General features: G+C 40.6%; 1 protein-coding gene and 1 long non-coding RNA gene across 5 annotated transcripts in view; one reads left to right on the forward strand and one right to left on the reverse strand.

Moving 5' to 3' along the window:
* The first annotated feature begins 253 nt into the window (after positions 1 to 253).
* Positions 254 to 9,397, forward strand: LOC105748481 (uncharacterized). Of its 2 annotated transcripts, XR_004476477.2 has the most exons (4): positions 254 to 883; positions 6,172 to 6,266; positions 6,937 to 7,026; positions 9,130 to 9,397. It is a non-coding gene; the product is annotated as an uncharacterized LOC105748481 (long non-coding RNA). The 2 variants fall into 2 exon arrangements; XR_001120046.3 differs by lacking the exon at positions 254 to 883 and having other exon boundaries at positions 3,844 to 6,266.
* A 5,317-nt stretch (positions 9,398 to 14,714) lies between these two features.
* Positions 14,715 to 18,966, reverse strand: part of LOC101271290 (scavenger receptor cysteine-rich type 1 protein M130) — a 33,847-nt gene continuing 29,595 nt past the window's right edge. For 2 of the 3 annotated variants that reach the window (XM_033404356.2, XM_012536463.3), the window contains 2 exons: positions 18,042 to 18,177; positions 14,715 to 14,949 (listed from right to left, as the gene is read on the reverse strand). In XM_033404356.2, coding sequence (XP_033260247.1) covers positions 18,161 to 18,177 — 17 coding nt within the window. In that variant the 3' untranslated portion in view covers positions 14,715 to 14,949; positions 18,042 to 18,160. The remainder of the gene's footprint in view (positions 14,950 to 18,041; positions 18,178 to 18,966) is intronic. The other variant, XM_033404355.2, reaches the window with a different exon arrangement.

The following is an 18,966-nucleotide window of genomic DNA, read 5'->3' on the forward strand; positions in this document are numbered from 1 at the left end:
CTCTTCTTTGTTAGCACATCTCCCGGGGTTAGCTTTGGATCTGGACCCGCCTCTGCGTGTAGGTCGCCGGAGGGTGTCTGTTCTTTGCTCAGACAGGACGGGGTTAAAGGAGCCGCTGATTCAGGGGCTCTGGCTCACTGAGGCCGGGGGGGAGGGAGGGGCATGGAGGGCGGGGCGAGCCTGCGGCGGCAGAGGCCGGCGTGACGTTGCGCCGGCGTGACGTTGCACCAGCCTGAGGCGCTCCGTGCGTTCTCCCGGGGAAGTTGTCCCTGGATCCCGGGACCCTGGCAGTGGCGGGCTGCACAGGCTCCCCGGAAGGGGGGTGTGGAGAGTGACCTGTGCTCGCACATAGGCTTCTTGGTGGTGGCGGCAGCAGCCCTAGCCTCTCATGCCCGTCTCTGGGGTCCGCACTTTTAGCCGCGGCTCGCGCCCGTCTCTGGAGCTCCTGTAAGCGGCGCCCTGAATCCCCTCTCCTCGCGCACCAGGAAACAAAGAGGCAAGAAAAAGTCTCTTGCCTCTTCGGCAGCTCCAGACCTTTCCCCGGACTCCCTCCCGGCCAGCCGTGGCGCACTAACCCCCTGCAGGCTGTGTTCACGCCGCCAAGCCCAGGCCTCTGCCTGCGCTCCGACCGAAGCCCGAGCCTCAGCTCCCAGCCCCGCCCGCCCCGGCGGGGGAGCAGACAAGCCTCTCGGGCTGGCGAGTGCCGGTCGGCCCTGATCCTCTGTGCGGGAATCTCTCCGCTTTGCCCTCCGCACCCCTGTTGCTGTGCTGTCCTCCGCGGCTCCGAAGCTCCCCGACTCCGTCACCCGCGGTCTCCGCCCGCGAAGGGGCTTCTAGTGTGTGGAAACCTTTCCTCCTTCACAGCTCCCTCCCGCTGGTGCAGGTACCGTCCCTATTCTTTTGTCTCTGTTTATTCTTTTTTCTTTTGCCTTACCCAGGTACGTGGGGAGTTTCTTGCCTTTTGGAGGGCTGAGGTCTTCTGCCAGCGTTCAGTGGGTGTTCTATAGGAGCAGTTCCACGTGTAGATGTATTTCTGATGTATCTGTGGGGAAGAAGGTGATCTCCGCGTCTTACTCTTCCATCTTCCTCAACTCCCCCCTAAATTTAAAAAAGAGAAGCAGCAGAAAATAGAGGGAAAAAATCCCCAGCTCATTTAAAAAGCCTAGTACAATATTAATTTTACTTTTTTATGGAGTTATAAACTTGCATAGAGTAAATTTCACAAATGTTAAGTGTACAACTAAAGAACGGATACATAACTATATACCCATATATGTATTTGCTAGATAAAGAATATTTTCTACGCCAGAGAAGGCACTCTCATGCCTGCTTTCCCTGCCTACCACTATATGTACCGACCTTTTATCACCATAGATTAGTTCTTCCTGTGGTTGAGCAGTTTGAACAGTGAGAATTTCTTTTGGCCTGGCTTCTTTTACAAAATAGTATGTCTGTGAAATTCAAATAAGTTACTACATGTAGCAGTTTTTAAAAAAATTGCTATCTAGTATTCTAATGCAAGTCTCTATCGCTATTTATTTGCATTTTGGACATTGAATTATTTCTAGTTTTTTGCTATTATAAGTAGAACTGGTGTCAGAGCTATATAATAGGAAAGAAAAAATGAGTTTATCTACCGAAATACATATAAAAAGATATTCATATCAGTCACTATTACCCAAAATTGATGAAAGTTTTTCTTAGGAGTATACTCTTTGGAATATTCTGGGTTATAGGGTATAATATGTGTATATTTTGTAGATTTCAACAAATGATTTGTTTTTAAGTAGCTTACCAATTTCTACAGCTACTGGCATGCTATTGTTGGGTCATTTATGTTCATTCTATTGGAAATTGTTCTCTTACAAGTGTCCAACTAATTTTTGACAAGGGTGCCATGAACACTCAATTAGGAAGCAATTGTCTCTTCAATAAATGCTGTTGGTAAAACTTGATATTCACAAGCAAATGAATAAAACAGGACCCCTATATTATATCCTTATACTAAAATTAACTACAAATGGATTAAAGGCTTACATATAAGACCTGAAACTGTAAAAATCCTTGAGGAAAACATAGTGAAAATGTTCATAGACTCTGGTCTTGACACCAATTTTTGGCTGTGACACTAAATGCACAAGCAACAAAAAGCAAAAATAAACAAGTGAACTATATAACACTAAAATGTTTCTGCACAACAAACAGTCTACAAAATGAAAAGGCAACCTATGGAGTGGGAGAAAATATTTGCAAATCATCTATCTGATAAGGGGTTAGAATCTAAATTATACTAAAAACTCGTACAATTTAATAGCCAAAAAAAATCCAATTAAAAAATGGGCAGGGCTTCCCTGGTGGCGCAGTGGTTGAGAGTCCGCCTGCCGATGCAGGGGACACGGGTTCGTGCCCCGGTCTGGGAAGATCCCACGTGCCGCGGAGCGGCTGGGCCCGTGAGCCGTGGCCGCTGAGCCTGCGCGTCCGGAGCCTGTGCTCCGCAACCTGTGCTCCGCAACGGGAGAGGCCACAACAGTGAGAGGCCCGCGTACCGCAAAAAAAAAAAAAAAAAAAAAAAAGGGCAAAGGAGTTGAATTGTCATTTTTCCAAAGAAGACATACAACTGGCCAAGAGGTGTTAGGTTGGCAAAATGTTCGTCTGGGTTTTTCCATAACACGTTACAAAAACCCAAATGAACTTTTTGGCCAACCCAATACATGAAAAGATACTATCACTAATCATCAGGGAGATTCAAATCAAAACCTCAATGAGACATCACCTCACACCTGTTAGAGTGGCTATCATCAAAAAGACAAGAGACAACAAGTTTTAGTGAGGCTGAGAAGAAAAGGGAGCCCTTGTGCACTGTTGGTCGGAATGCACATTGATGCAGCCATTATGGAAAGAGTATGGAGGTTCCTCAAAAAATTAAAAGTAGAACCACCATATGATTCAGCAATCCAGCTTCTGGGTGTATATCCAAAGGAAATGAAATCAGTATCTCAAAGAGATGTCTTCACTCCTATGTTCATTGCAGCATTATTCACAATGGCCAAGATATGGAAACTACAATTAAAGTGTTCATCAACAGGTGAATGGATAAAGAGAATGGAATGTACATGTATATAATGGAATATAATTCAGGCATAAAAAAGATGGAAATCCCGCCATTTGTGACAACATGAAAGGACCTTGAGGGCATTATGGTAACTGAAATAAGCCAGACAGAGAAAGACAACTACTTTATGATATCTCTTACTTGTGGAATCTAAAAAAAGTTAAACTCTTAAAAATAGAGTTAATGATGGTTCCCAGGGGCTGGGGGAGTGGAAGAATGGAGAAATGGTGGTGAAAGGGAACAAACCCCCAGCTATAAGATGAATAAGTTCTGGGAATTTAATGTCAACATGGTGTCTATAGTTAACAATACTATATTATGTACTTGAAAGTTGCCCTTACACACTAGATCTTAAATGTTCTCAACACAAGAAGAAAGAAAAGGTAACTGTGTGAGGTGGTGGAAGCCTTTACTAAACTTATTGTAATCATTTCAAAATACGTACATGTATCAAAGCATTATGTTGTATACCTTAAATTTACACAATGCTATATGTTAATTATATCTCAACAAATCTGGAAAAAAATTCTAAAGAAAATAAAATATAAAGAGATTCTATTTTTTTAAAACCTTTTTATTTATTAATTATTATTATTATTATTTTTTTGTGGTATGCGGGCCTCTCACTGTTGTGGCCTCTCCCGTTGCGGAGCACAGGCTCCGGACGTGCAGGCTCAGCGGCCATGGCTCAGCCAAGGCCCAGCTGCTCCGCGACATGTGGGATCCTCCTGGATGGGGGCACGAACCCGTGTCCCCTGCATCGGCAGGTGGACTCTCAACCACTGCGCCACCAGGGAAGCCCAATATCTTTTATTATTTTTTAACATCTTTATTGGAGTATAATTGCTTTACAATGGTGTGTTAGTTTCTGCTTTATAACAAAGTGAATCAGCTATACATACACATATATCCCTATATCTCTTCCCTCTTGTGTCTCCCTCCCTCCCACCCTCCCTATCCCATCCTTCTAGGTGGTCACAAAGCACCGAGCTGATCTCCCTGTGCTCTGTGGCTGCATCCCACTAGCTATTGATTTTACATTTGGTAGTGCATATATGTCCTATACCATTTCCTATACTACTTTAACTTCTTTGTTCCTGTATTTGTTCTTTGTTCTTATTTGTTCTTTGTTCTCCTTAATTACTTATATTTATATTTTGAATCATTAAATGAAACTCCAGATTTAAAATCCCCAGTTTGTTAAAAGAATAAAGGCAAATGCTATATTGCGTTTTTAAAGCCTCCTCACTTAGGATTATTTAAATTGCATTTTTCCTGATTTTTTCCTACACAAGGGGTTATAAACAGACTTTGTATGAAAAAGAATAGAAAATTGAACAGAGTTCTGCATAAGGAGGAAAGAGCTTTATTAGGAGGAGAAAGATGTGCTGGAGCCAATGAGTATTGTTTTAACCCAAAAACGTGAACCTTTCTGTGTGAAGATGTCAACACAAAACAAAACAACACAATCATGTAGATTTTATTGCAGTGTAGTTATTAGCAAAGATAAGAGTAAAATAGTCTGAACACTTTTTCTTTGTTTCAGCTTTTAAACATTAGTTCTTACCTTGATAAGTTAAAAAAAAAACTTAGAGAATTTTAATATCTGAGACTCAGCCAAAAATAAAGCCAATAAAGGCACATAGGCATCTTCACTTCCTGTTTACATCCCTTAGAATCAGGAAGTCATTCTGATCCTCAACAGATAATTTCCTTTCAGTTGCATTTGCTTAAAGGTTATTATTCTTCTCTAATGTTCCATAAAGTATTCTCCGATGGTCCAGTCCATAATGACCCTTGCCTTTTCCACCTGGGATTTTATTTCCTCAGTTGGACGAGAAGCAGTATTTAGACCTCATATTTCTTATCCAGTCCTGCACTGGGCACATTTTTTGTTCTTAGGCAGTGTCCTGGTATCAGAGATTTCTCTTGGCTGTTCTGTTGAGAAATAGGGGGTTTGTGGACCTTGAGAGGAAACACACACTCATGCAGATGGAGATGAGGCATGAGGGCTCCGGACATGGTACATAAGAAGTCTTGGGAGCTGGCAAAGACTGTGGAACCACATTAGCATCTTGTCAGTGGGTCTGCACTGGTCAGTCACCTTAGAGAAGGTTGAGTTCAGACCAGGAATTGAGATCATTGTGTGTACGGGGGAGTGGCGGTGGGACAGTGTTCCCTGTGGCAGGGAAAATCTGTCCTTTTTTTTGGTGTTTCAATTTAGACATTGTTCTGCTGAGTAAGACTGGCTCTAGGGCTGTGAAGTCTAGGGAAATAGTTTCTTCATTTTGTGAATGGATATGGTTCCGATGCAGTGAGAGGGACATTCTGAATATGTGTAGTAAAATCTACCCTCAGAGGCCCTGGGGCTGGAGCTCACAGTACGTTTTGGGCCTTCACAGAGAGCCCTAAATCAGGAAGCTTTAGGGAAAGAGACGGGCTCTCCTGGGAGTGCAGAGACGGGAGACCCAGGCTCCTCTAACTCTTAGGTCTCCTGTTGCCATCCCAGCAGCCCCTACTGCCCAGCTAAGCAGAGGAAAGTGAGTCCTCTACTTAGGGGTGGCCTTGAGGCTAGGGAGGCACAGGGTGAAAGCAGCATGGGGGGGTCAGTGCTGAGGTATCCAAGTATGGGCCCCAGCAGTGGAAGTAACCACTGAGCGGCCAGCTAGCAGGCCTGCCAGCCTCTCACTACCAGCCCTAGGAGAGCCCTGACCCCAGACCCAGGAGAGAGAGAAGCAGTTCTCCTTGAAAGAATGAAAAAATGCAAACTAGCAACAGAAGGGCTGGGTGACAAATGAGCTGGGCATGGGTGAGGGAGAGAATGAGGAGTTGAGATCCGTGCCAGGCTGGAACACAGGCCCGGGCAGGCAGCAAGGCAGGCAGCACTGTGGGCACCGGAAAGGGCCTGGAGCTGGGGCTCAGCAGGCCAGCTTTCAGTGCCACACCAGCTGCTCACAAGCTGTTTGACCTTGGCCAAGCTAATCTGATTGTCTAATATTTTGGGTTCAGTGGAGCTGTGGTGGAAGTGAAGCTCCCTGAGATTACTTGTTTCTATCTAGCAGTTATAGGACGAGGCTTGGCCAATCCCCAGCCAGACCTTCATGAGTCCTATTGTGCCGGAAGCTGTGACTTCATCAGCCGTGTCACCTAGGAGGTGAGAGAGCTGGGCAGAGAATTCCGCGTCCTCAGACCTCCATGGCAGAAGTTGTACCAGGGGCCAGCTTATTCCCAAATGGTGTTCCTTGGCTCTATGCCTTGTTTGCTATGCTCTTTGTATTCTTTCTCTTTGTCATGTTTTCTTCCTTTTTATTTGAGATAGACCAACATGTAAAGAAATGTAAGTACCATGGTGGGCTGTAGGACACAGGCCAACCATAATGAGGGAACGTGTGTATGGAGCGAGGAGAAGGTGTTATTACTACATGTTATATTTTATATAATATATAACATATGTTATATTATATATAATATGTTACATATGTTATATATGTATAATATATTATATGATATATGTTATATATAATATGTTATAATGCGGGGAACACGAGGAAAAATGTCTACTCTTCTCTGATCCCCAAGGTCTCAATGACCCAGGGCTAAAGGTCTTAGAATTATAATCTTATATGTGATAGAAGTACTTGGGTAACACGGGTCAGGACTGGGCTAAGAAGTCCATTCCTGGTGTACCTGTGGAGTATGAGGAAATATCAGGGGCCCTGTCTGAGCCTACATAATGCCCAGGCTTAAGGATCTAAGGAACCCTGTGGAACCTGGGGATATATGGAGTTTCCAGATGACCTCTGACCCAGTGTGCTTTGTCTTAGTGTTGCTCCGATGCAGGTATTCTCTGCATAATGCTGTCCATAAGGATAAAGAAAACAATGGCATAAAGATGGATCATCTGGGAAGACCAGGTGTGTATTCTTTGCCCTTCACCTTTGGGTTCATATGGCCATAAGCTGACAGCTCTATAGTTACTCCCACAGTTCACGTGCTAGATATCCGAGAATCCCAAACTCAAATCTGGGCTCAGTGAGACATCCCCCTCGTGTTCTGTTTAGCCTAAGACTTCTGAGTCTTCTCTCTAGCGAGAACACTTTTCAAGCAGATGTCTGCTTCTGAGCTCTCATTAACTCCTCATTACCTTCATAATAAACATAGGTTTATGATTTAGGGACTCCTGTATGTGGAAAGGTTTCTCTTTCTCATCTATCTATACTTGTGATGTTCCTCTTCTTACCAAGGTTCTCTCTCTCGAGTGACTCAGTGATTAAGCTACCTTTTTTTTTTTTTCATGCTAGACAGTGAAAAAGTGCCTCTTCTCCAGGCACTTGTTATAAAGTTGTCATTGTGATAGGGATAAGTGATGGGATAGATCATCATACAAACACCCTGGGGAGGCTGAAAGTCCATTTTTCTAGGGGACATTCTGACCACCTGTTGGCCCTAATTCCTGCAGATTTTGTATGTCAGGTGACTTGCCTCTCCAGGTAAGGGCAGTTCCTTTCTTCTTCGTGCTGTTCTATGGCTCCCTTGTGACATCACTGGGAGAGGACTCCTTCGGTTCTCTGAATCAACCCTATCACTCCTTCAATATGAACGTCAGATGTCCTACAGATAGTCTGACCAGGTTTCCCTCTCACAAAATTAAAATGCCTGGTCTGTAAAAGGTTATTTTACAGGGTTTCTCTGAGGTAAAATAAAGTAGAACATGGTTTTAATTGTAAGCAACAGAGCGTCTAACCCAACACTGCCATTATATAAATGAGAATATATACTTTATTGTTGTAGTTAGAAAAGTTTAAGTCAATTGCCCCAAACTTCACATGAAGTCCCTGTAACTCACAGTCATCTGTATAAATGTCTCCACTTCCCTATTTCACGTTGCACTTCACTTCTGCCACTGTCCTTGAGACCCTTGTCTGCCTTAGAGTCCGAAGTCAGAACACAATTCCCCAAGTGATGATTTCAAAGAAGTCAAATTAGTGGCTTTGTCTGAAACTGTTCCTTTTCCAGCAATGAGTGAAGTGGGTATCTCCTTCGTGGAGGGGTACAGGTTTGTCACCTAGGCCTCTCTAAGTGACCAAGGAGAGTACAGCTATCCTTTCTGAGAGTAGAAAATCTGAGTGGGTTCCTGTCTCTCTCATACATCGACTTTGCCCTTTTCAAGGCATTTCTGTGTCCTCACAGAGGCTGGCTAGATCTCGGTTTCTGTGGTTACCTCCCTTCCACCCCTGTTCTCAGTCACTGATGCGGTGTTTCTATGACCATATTTCTCAAACTTGAATATTAGTTCCATGCACGGTCAAACGATTTTTGCACTAATTCTGCATGTGAACCAAAGTATAGAGTGTCTGGTGAAATGCCAGAATATGAACATTTTGTGACATTTCTTACATTACGAGGGCCATTGCCCCTAATATACTAGATTGACCTTCCTTACAGATATATAGTTTCTTGGGTTAGATGGGGGAGAACATTAATCCAGATTTCTTTAGAAACTCATAGGACCTTAGAGATAGAAGCACGAGAGCTTCAGCCATAATATTTTTTAATTAGCAGATTAGAAAGCTGTTGTTTTCTTTTTTCTGTGTAAGGTGAAAAGTTGTAAGCCTTCTGGTGAAGACTGACTTTTTTTTTATAGCTCATGTAGCAACTCCCTTATATAACAAGCATTATAAAGTTTGGGATTATCTGCGTAGATATTTCAGAAGTCAGGACAAGTCACAAAGAAAAGGTTGGTCTGTCACTGAGGACTGACTGTTTTGGAGCTGTGATTTCCTCCTTCCCATTTCTTGTATATTCACCTTGAGAAATAGTAATCTCTTGTTACAAGTTTTCCCCAGACTATGGGCCAAGAGTCATAAAGTCCTGTCGTGACAGGATGGTTCTGAGTGTCTGATGACATACAGAAATTTTTACAGTCTGCATCTCTTCCATTATTCCTGCTCTCTAAAGTGAGTGTTATCATTCTTCTGGGTCACAGGTAGAATCAAACACTTTTCTTCTTGTTTCAGGCTGTCCCCTGGAGTCACCAAGGACAGAAGTTCTTGGAGGGCAGGAAGATGAGATGAGAGAAGATACCCCACTATTCGTGAGGGTAGCAAGAGAGCCCAGGGATTCTGAGGCTGAGATCTGTGCCCCTGGGCCATCAGTTTGAGAGTGGCTAAGCCTGCAAGGAGTCCTGTGACATCTTATCTCAGATGGGGGAGGTCTTCTGAGACCCTCATTATCTGTGTTTATACTGGAAAAAAAGATAATAAATATTTTGAGACTCTCAGAAAAGTTCTGTGCTACCAGGAATTTTTTGTTGAACTGATAGCTTCTTACACTCAACTGTTTTTACTCAACTTAAATCTCAAGAGAATTTCCTATTTCCAGGTGGAATCCTAGGCGAGTGACTTACATTATCTTATTCTCCTAAAGCAACATATATAGTCATTCTTGCAGGGGAAGAAAAACTCATGGTCCTTATAAGACTAAGCGGTCACTTAATCCAGGACCATAGCTGAGACTTTTCTCTCTCCATCTAAGATGATCATGTAGCAAACTCATCTGAACATTCTGAAATGTTCTGTCCACGTTGCGCTGTTTTCTTATATCAGCGCCATGCTTCTCTCCCATCTTGGAATGGAACATGGTTTCACAGAGACAGATGCCCAGAGAAGGAATTTCTATGGATTTTCTTTTTCTACCCAAAGCTTCATGGCCCCCAAACATTTCTTCTTTATTATCAAGTGAAACTAATTTTTATCGCTCCTCTTCCACGTCAGGTTTTCTTTTCATGTAAGTTCCTAGATATAATTCTCCCTCAGCTTTACCTATCATGTTTACCTGTTTACCTCTGTTCACCTCTCTTGACCAAGTGCAGTACATTCATCCAGATGGGTCTTTAAGGCATCTACTTGGAATCTCTAGTTGGAGAAGCATGTAAGGAACTGGAGGAGGGTGGGGAGAGGGAGGCGGAAAGAGAAGGACAGGGAGAGACACGGAGGAAGCGAAGGGGGCGGGGGAAGGATGGACAGGAGAAGAAAGAGGAGGAGGGGGAGGGAGACAGAGAAAGAAGGAGTTAGGGGAAGGGAAGGAGGGGAGAAGAGGAGAGAGATACCTGGACTGGAGACATGAAATAGATTGTTCTGAGGTGAAACAAACTGTCAGTAGAAATATTAAAGAAAAATCCGGTGCAACCTTTCAGAACTGTTAGGTGAGGAATTTCCACATTGAGTGGGAAGTTAAAATAGTCTGGGAAAGTCCCTTCATTGTCTAATAATTATAATAATTTGTGATAAAGAGCTGTTGAAATCACAATTCATTTTGGTGTTTGTAAAACTGTGCGGATGTCTATTAAGGTGATATTCAAAATGTCTGTGGGATGTTGGTCTTTTCTGTCTGCACCTGTTTCTTTGGGGGGGTGTGTCACTTTCTATGTTTGTATATTCTTTTTCTCTTCATAGGTGCTCCTGCGGTTTCTGGGGGCACATTTCTTCTTTTTTTTTTCCATTTTATTTTTATTGTTCTTTTTTTAATATGTTATTAAATTTTATTGATTTTTCTTAATAGCTTGATTGTATCAAAAGTTTTTGTTTTCTTCATCTCTAGGCTTGTGCATTTCTTTTGTAGTTTTGTTTCTTAAGTTTCTGATTATTTCTTATTGAGTATCATTTTTTTTTTCCCAACGCCCCCTGAGTATAATTCCTTTTACTCTGTCTCTGTCTCTCTGTCTGTGTGTCTGTCTGTCTCTCTCTCATTGGTCTACCTGCCCAACAAATTCCTTGTAAATGTCGTTTTATTCTTCATCTTTCACTACTCTGGGGTGAGAGGATACAACTCTAAAGCCTGATTGTCCTGCTCCTGAAATGTAATTTTTCTAAGGGTTAAGTGAATTCAAGGAGACCTGGGGTTCTAAAATCAGGCATCAAACAAAAAGCCCTGTAGGTATTTAAAGCAGGAAGTGGTTTCCTACAGGAAATCAAGTGCTTACAAAATCCTCATCAGAAAGTTTCAAATACCCCAGGAAACCACTTCTGAAGGATGCACCAACACCAAGGCTAGCAATTTTCAGGCAAGTGCAAAGGCCCCTGCAAAACTAAATCTCCCCTAAATAGGAGAACCTATCATTGGTGGAATTTACCTCAGCTTCTTCCTGCAAGTGACTGTGGGAAATTGTAAGTCTTCCAGCCCCCGCCATTTAGAGCATAAAAGGAGACAGAAACAGTGAGGAACTGATAATAGGAAATGCAGCTCTGTTGCCTATGTAGTGCAAAGGGGAGCACTCTGTTTACCTTCAGCAGAAAACCTAGTGATCACACCACAGGACTCCTCTAGCTACTTCTGTTTCTTTTCTTCACGGGGATTCTTCAGGGTGCTGGGTCAGGAGGGTTAAACATTGGTCACGTACTATTCTAAGAGTTCGTTCTTTTAGAAATTAATTCCAAGAATGGAAACCATCCTCTTAGCTTTCTAAAAGTATACTACTATCACAATAGTTTTTCATTCATTTCCTCCAAATCTTGCTTACTTCAACTTACATATCTTCATGTGTGAGGCACCAGCATTCTAGCCTTAATTTCCTGCCCAGGAAACCATTGCTCTTCAAAGATGCTCCCTGGCAAGGAATATGCCTAATCTATTTATTTAAAAATACACATTGCTACCCAATCTCTGGGACCTAAACTGAAATGCAAGATAGCCTTGAATAGATAGTTTTCTTCATGGACAGTGGTTGGTTACTTCCCTTATATTTGTATAAAAAATTTCCGAAGTCAAAAGGAGTTGTTTCTTATGCTAAGGATGCTATGGACTAAAACTTCCAGAAACCCCTCAGTTGTCACTCCCTTGATAAAATAATGCTCAATATAGAAATAAAAAATGGATGGTTCCATTGTACTATTAATGTCTTTCCCTGTGATCTTCATATATCATTTAAAATCAACAAACCCACATATTACTCCTTTAGCTACTTATATTAGTATTTTGAGTCATTAATCTTAAAGTTTCAAACATCATTTTTAAATGGAAAAACAAATATTTATATACTTTAAAAATATCTCACTCATGATTATTAAAATGCTATCTTCCCCTGATGTTCATACAAGGAGAAATAAACAGACTTTATATGAAAAAGGATAAAAATATTTGAACAGAGTTCTGCATAAGGAGGAAAGGGCTATTTTGGAGGAGGAAGATGTGTTGGAGTTAAGGGACCATTGAGGCTTTCATAGAAATGAAGCTATCTGATTTTACTAAACGGTTCCTTTATGATATATATAGGATCAGGCCTGGCTAATTCAACTGAGACGTTCATTAATCCCATTGTTCCTATGGCTTCATCATCCTGATAACTCAGAAGGTGACAGAACTGGGGCAGAGAATTCCTTTATCCTTATTTGCATCTTCATGTGTGAGTCTGAATCAGGCACCAGTGTACCCTTAAATGTGGCCTTTTGGCTATATGTCCTATCTGCAATGACCATCCTTTTCAATGTATTTTTCTCATTTCCCCCCCTTTTCAGTGAGGTTAATGAACACATTATCTCAATGTGGAGCCTAGAAAATATATATATACAGATATGGAAGGGAGGGGTTCCATTAACATGTGAGGTACTGAAAAATATGTTCCTTACTACATGGTCTGGGGAAACGATTCCTCCTCTCTGGGCTTTAGAGACTTTTCAATGACCCTGGGCTAAGAGTTCTTAAAAATCTCACTTTCATGTATGATAGAAATACCTGGGGGACATAGGTCAGGACTGGGTTAGGAAGTCCATTCCTGGTATACCTGTGAGCATGAGGAAGTATTTGGGGCCCTAACTGAGCTGAGGTTAATGCCTAGGTATAAGGATATGGGAAACCCTATAGAATCTGAGGATCTGTGAAAGAGTTTCCAGATATTTGTCTCTGACCCAGAGAACTTTATCTTAGCTGCTCAGATACAGATATTCTCTGTGCTGTATATAAGGATAAAGATGACAGTATTATAAAGATGGGCCATCTAGGAAGGCCAGGTGAGTATTCTCTACCCTTCACCTTTGGGTTTTTCTGCCCATAAGCTGGCAGCTCTAGTCAGGTCCACAGTCCATGCACTAGATAGTTTGAGACATCATACACAAATGTGGTCCCAGTGGGACAGCCCCCTCGTGTTCTGCATGGGACCCCCCCCCTTCCTCTCAGCTAAGCCTCTAAGCTTTCTCTCTGGGGAGAATGTGTATCAAACTTACGTTTCATTCTGAGCGCTCATTAGTTCCTGTAGGTGGAAACGTTGCTCTTTCTTGTCTATTTCTGTGATGTTCCTCTTTCTATTAGAAGTTGCTTTCAACTGACTCAGGGATGAAATCCTCACATTACATGCTAAACAGTAAAAGGAAAGGTGACGCTGAATCTTTTCCAGTCAGTCCTTATAAATTTGATTTTGAAATAGGATTAAGGATAAAAGGACCCAAGCAGGTGTAGAGGTGAGACAGAGCAACACACATTTAGTAGAAACTGTACTTCTGGTTTTGAATTTTGATCTCTTCCCGGGCTAGTGACGTGCTGCTGGATACTCTCGTGATGCTGGGCAGTGGTGGCAGCGAGACACAGCTCCCCATCAGTCACACCATCACGAGGGCGAACAACCATTCTGCACCCAGACAACAATTCCATTTTTCGTTCTCAGCGCAGCATTCAATGAATTATGTGAGATATTCAACATTACAAAATAAGCTTTGTATTAGATGATTTTGCCCAACTGTAGGCTCATGTAAGCGTTCTGAGCCCATTTAAGGTAGGCTAGGCTAAGCTCTCTTGTTCGGGAGGTTGAGTATTAAAAGCATTTCGATTTAGGATAGTTTCAATTTACCACGGGTTTATCAGGAGGTAACCCCATTGTAAGTCGAGGAAGATCTGTCTTTGAAATTGACGAGAGGTGCAAAAGAAAAGGGAAATGAGACAAGTGTCATGTTTCTACACGATAGTTGCTTTGAAGCCCTACGTGCTAGAAAAGGGTGCCTGCAGTACTCAAATACTGAGAAAGGATTAGAAATCGAGTTGCATCTAACACTTGGATATTTAACAAGTCAATAAACTCTAAACAGTCTTGAATTACTATATATCTTTCTTTAAATGTTAACCTTTCTTTATATTAATGTTACATGGATAAGTGATTTTTAGTAAAATATAAACTTTTACTGTAAGAGTATATATTTCTATAGAAAAGACATAATTTATGCATTCATTTCAGCTTTAGTTATGCTGCCCTAAGAAACGAGGAAGTGAGCCATTGAGTCTTTGTACCCTTAGCAGGCTTTGCTGTGCAGTTTTTGTCAGTGATCGGAGTTACAGTGACAGAAAGAAATGAAAGAACCCAAGAGCGTTATGCGTTGTAGAGATAACCGTACGTTATTAATAAAACCTTCAAAAATCATTAACTTTCCCTTCATTAAAAAAGTATAGGAAAAATAAGTTTGATTTGGTAATGAGAAGAAAATTATTATTTAAACCAAACTAGAAAAATATACATGCAAATGAAAACACTGTCAAATAAAATACATATTTATAAAATCCTAAAAAAGTCAGAAAGCCCATTCAGAAATTCATAAAATCAAGAACAAGAAGTGAAGACAAATTCAAATCAGCAATATTCCTTTTTATTTATTTATTAAAAGGGTATTCCTTTTAATACCCTTGAAAGTCTTGCATACAATTTTTAGTAGTCACATTCACCAATTTAATTTTTAGAAATTCATCAGCGGTCTTTGGCATACTAGGAGACAAAGGACTGTACTGTAATCTTCAGTATACAGGTAGATTCTTGCTCATTCAATAGTCCAGGTCTTCATCAAGGTATCTTAAATGCTGAACTAAAGACATAAATAGAAAAAGTGTTACTTTTCTCTTCATACGCACATGCTAGAAGAATTACATTATAATGTAATATAATGTATTACATTACATCTGTCCCTCGGTCTCTTTCTCTCTCTTTCTCTCTCTCTCACAGACACACACACACACACACACACACACACACACACACACACACATGCTCTCTCACTCACATATAATAAAAATCATACTACTTTCCTGAACAGAAAACTTAAATGCAAAGGTTTTCAAACTTCACTGTGTGTAAGAATTCTTTCTATTCCAGAGAACTACAGTGGAGAAATGCCATGTTTAAAAGCACCCCCATGTGATTCTGAAGCAGTGGCTCAGTAGTGATTACTCTTTAAGGAAAAGGTAGTTTAATCATCATTTATTACATCAGAATAATATTCATATAGTTGAGATTGTCAATCAAAACTACTCAATGCTCTGTGGTGACCTAAATGGGAAGGAAATCCAAAAAAGAGGGGATATATGTATATGTATAGCTGATTCACTTTGCTGTACAGTAGAAACTAACATAACATTGTAAAGCAACTATACTCCAATAAAACTTTTTTTTTTTTTTTTTTTTGGTGGTACATGGGCCTCTCACTGTTGTGGCCTCTCCCGTTGTGGAGCACAGGCTCCGGACGCGCAGGCTCAGCGGCCATGGCTCACGGGCCCAGCTGCTCCGCGACATGTGGGATCTTCCCGGACCGGGGCACGAACCCGTGTCCCCTGCATCGGCAGGCGGACTCTCAACCACTGTGCCACCAGGGAAGCCCCCAATAAAACTTTTTTAAAAAGTCATTCACAGTCCTTAGTTTACAATCTGTTAGAATTTTTTAATGTTTCTTTACATGTATACACAGGATAATTTTATAGATGTAAATATTATGTTTAATTGTATTAAATAACATGAACACAAAATTGGAATATTATTAAATTTTGTGCATGATTTTTCCTTTTTTAGTTGGCTGCACTATAATTTTTCCAGCCACTACCCCACTGATTGGCATTCATTTTGTTTCCAGCTTTTGGGCAGTACTAACAAGGCTGCAAAAAGGAACCCTTGTATATTTGTTCTTACATACTAATAGCTTTATCTGTAAGGAAGAAATTTTTAGGGGTAGAATTATTGGATCAAAGGATCTGTGAAGTATTTTTTTTTTAAATTAATAGAAGTTTCCAAATTGCTTTCTCCAAAGGCTACCACACTTCTCATTTCCAACAGCAATGTTTGAAATTACATTTTTCTCTGTATTCCCACCAACAAGAAATATTGGTGCTGTTTTAAATTTTTGTTTGTCTGATTTATATAAAGCAATATCTCATTGTTAATCATAATTTGAATTTCCCAGACATACTGTGAACCTGAGCATTTTAAAAATATTTAGTAGTCATTTAAAATTCATTTTTTGTGAACCGTTTTTCATAACTTTGCCCAATTATTTATTAGATGTTGTCTTTGTCTTAACAATTGGTTTTATGTATATATATATATAATAATACTATATGTTTTATATACATATATTAACACTTTATCCTGTATACAATTTATAACAGCTCTATGTGTATGTGTATATAAATATATTACACTCTACATTTATATACTTTTAAGAATTCCAAATTTTTTCTGTCTCAATCTGTATTTCTCATGTCATGTAAAATATCCCTACAAAACCCCCCATACTTTTGCCATATATCATTTCCAAATGTGTAGTCCTCCCAAAATCGCTTTAAAAAATAGAAAATGTGGGGCTTCCCTGGTGGCACAGTTGGTTAAGAACCCACCTGCCAATGCAGGGGACACGGGTTCGAGCCCTGGTCCAGGAAGATCCCACATGCTGTGGAGCAAGAAAGCCCGTGTGCCACAACTACTGAGCCTGCACTCTAGAGCCCGAGAGCCACAACTACTGAGCCCGTGTTCCACAACTACTGAAGCCCGTGCACCTAGAGCCCATGCTCGGCAACGAGAGAAGACACCGCAGTGAGAAGCCTGCTCACCGCAATGAAGAGTAGCCCCCGCTCACCGCAGCTAGAGAAAGCCTGCGTGCAGCAACAAAGACCCAGTGCAACCAAAAATAAATAATAAATAAATTAATTAAAAAAAATAGAAGATGTACCTACTAACTCATTTCACCATCTTTTATTTTTGATGTATAACTTAAATTTTTTGCCTTATTCACTTTTTTTGTTACACGTTCCTCATGAAAGCAAATTATAAAATGCAAATCTGATCATATCTTGCCCCAGCTTTATCTTCCAAAGCCCACCATCTCCCCAACAGTCCCTAAAATAAAGTATGAACATGAAATACAACAGACAAGACCATTTGTCATTGGGCTTTACCCAGCCTTCCCCGCCTAGCTTCTCATCACTCCCCTCCCTCCACATAGCCTCTCCACACTCCCACACACAGACTGTGAGATCTTTCATTCAACAATCATGTCACTGTCAATAGCACCTTTTATATCTGTATCTTCAGTGCTCAGGACACCACCTGTCATCACCAATATGTTCAATATTTTTTTTAACATAATATATTTTTGAATGAAAAACTTACTGTTCCCCAAAGGTGTGATTCTCTTCTATGCCACATTTTGTACATGCTATGTCCTTTCCCTAGAATGGTCTATCTTTCAGTCATGTGATGTTTATCTTGAACATCACATCTTCACAATCTCTCCAAACTGCCTCCAAACTGTCAAGCTTTCTATACTCCTATAGTATCTTATACTATCTTTACCCTAGCATGCATTATGCAACTGTAGATATGTCTTATCTCTTTTCTGAAATGACTCATTATATCTTTAGAAAAGTTATTTATATTTACTTACCCAGCTTCTCCTTAGCAACATGATGTACAATTGCTATTGCTTAAAATATATGTAACTAAGGGATGGACACGAGTCAGATTTATAAAACGTTGTTGCATATTCTGAGTATGGATATACGTACAAACATAAACATATATATGGAAATACATGTGTATATACGTTCTTTCTTTCTTTTTAATACCAGAGGTGTTCTCAATTCTCAAAAGGAATCTGTTTTGAACAATGATGAATAAATTCTTCTCACCCACCTCACTGGGTTATAATTCTCATTTTCCTTTTCATTGTACCTCAGAGTGGTCTCCTTCTTTCATCCAGAAATAGGAAGAGATTTAGACACAGAAATTAGTCCAGCATCATTAAAACCATCTTACTCATTGGAATTTTCTGAAAAGAAGAAAATAATTACTGGGAAATAAATCAGACCTCCCCTCAAGTGCCTTAGAAGCTCTTTGTGACCACCTAGAGGGGTGGGATAGGGAGGGTGGGAGGGAGACGCAAGAGGGAGGAGATATGGGGATATATATATATATATATATATATATATATATATATAGCTGATTCACTTCGTTATACAGCAGAAACTAACACACGATCGTAAAGCAACTGTACTCCAATAAAGACGTTAAAAACAAAACAAAACAATGTTCACAATTAGGAAGACAAACAGTGTGATTTAAGAGGCACAGAAAGTCTTTCCTACGCCTTATATATATTTCCCTGCGTTAGTTTTGGCAAATACCAAATCCCTTGGATCGAAGAAGTGAGGCAGGTCCCTCTCAGAAGGTAAGGACTATTGAGAAGGCACTGAGCCTTCATAGAGGAAGTGGCTATTGCGATATTTCTTACAACCCAGGAGAGTTACGCTTCCTAGGGGTAGAATTGGTGCTAAATAGAAGTCAGAGGACAAAGAAAGACTTATTATGTAATGGGAAATAAGGCTAGTCCTGTGCATAGGGATGGCTTCTGATGGGATGAAGATATAGAAAGTTTAAACTTTTAGAAAAATATAATAAATATGTTAGAGAAAGGAAAGTAGCAGGGAGTGGGAATGGAAGAAACTATGAAAGAGATATGAAAAGTTTAACTTTTAGAAGATTAATTTCTGTTTTAATAAAAAGAGGTCCAAGTCATAATATTCTACCACATGGTTCCTCTGTCAGAAATAATCATGGA

The sequence above is a fragment of the Orcinus orca genome, chromosome 11, assembly GCF_937001465.1.
Source record: "Orcinus orca chromosome 11, mOrcOrc1.1, whole genome shotgun sequence".
NCBI lineage: Eukaryota > Metazoa > Chordata > Mammalia > Artiodactyla > Delphinidae > Orcinus > Orcinus orca.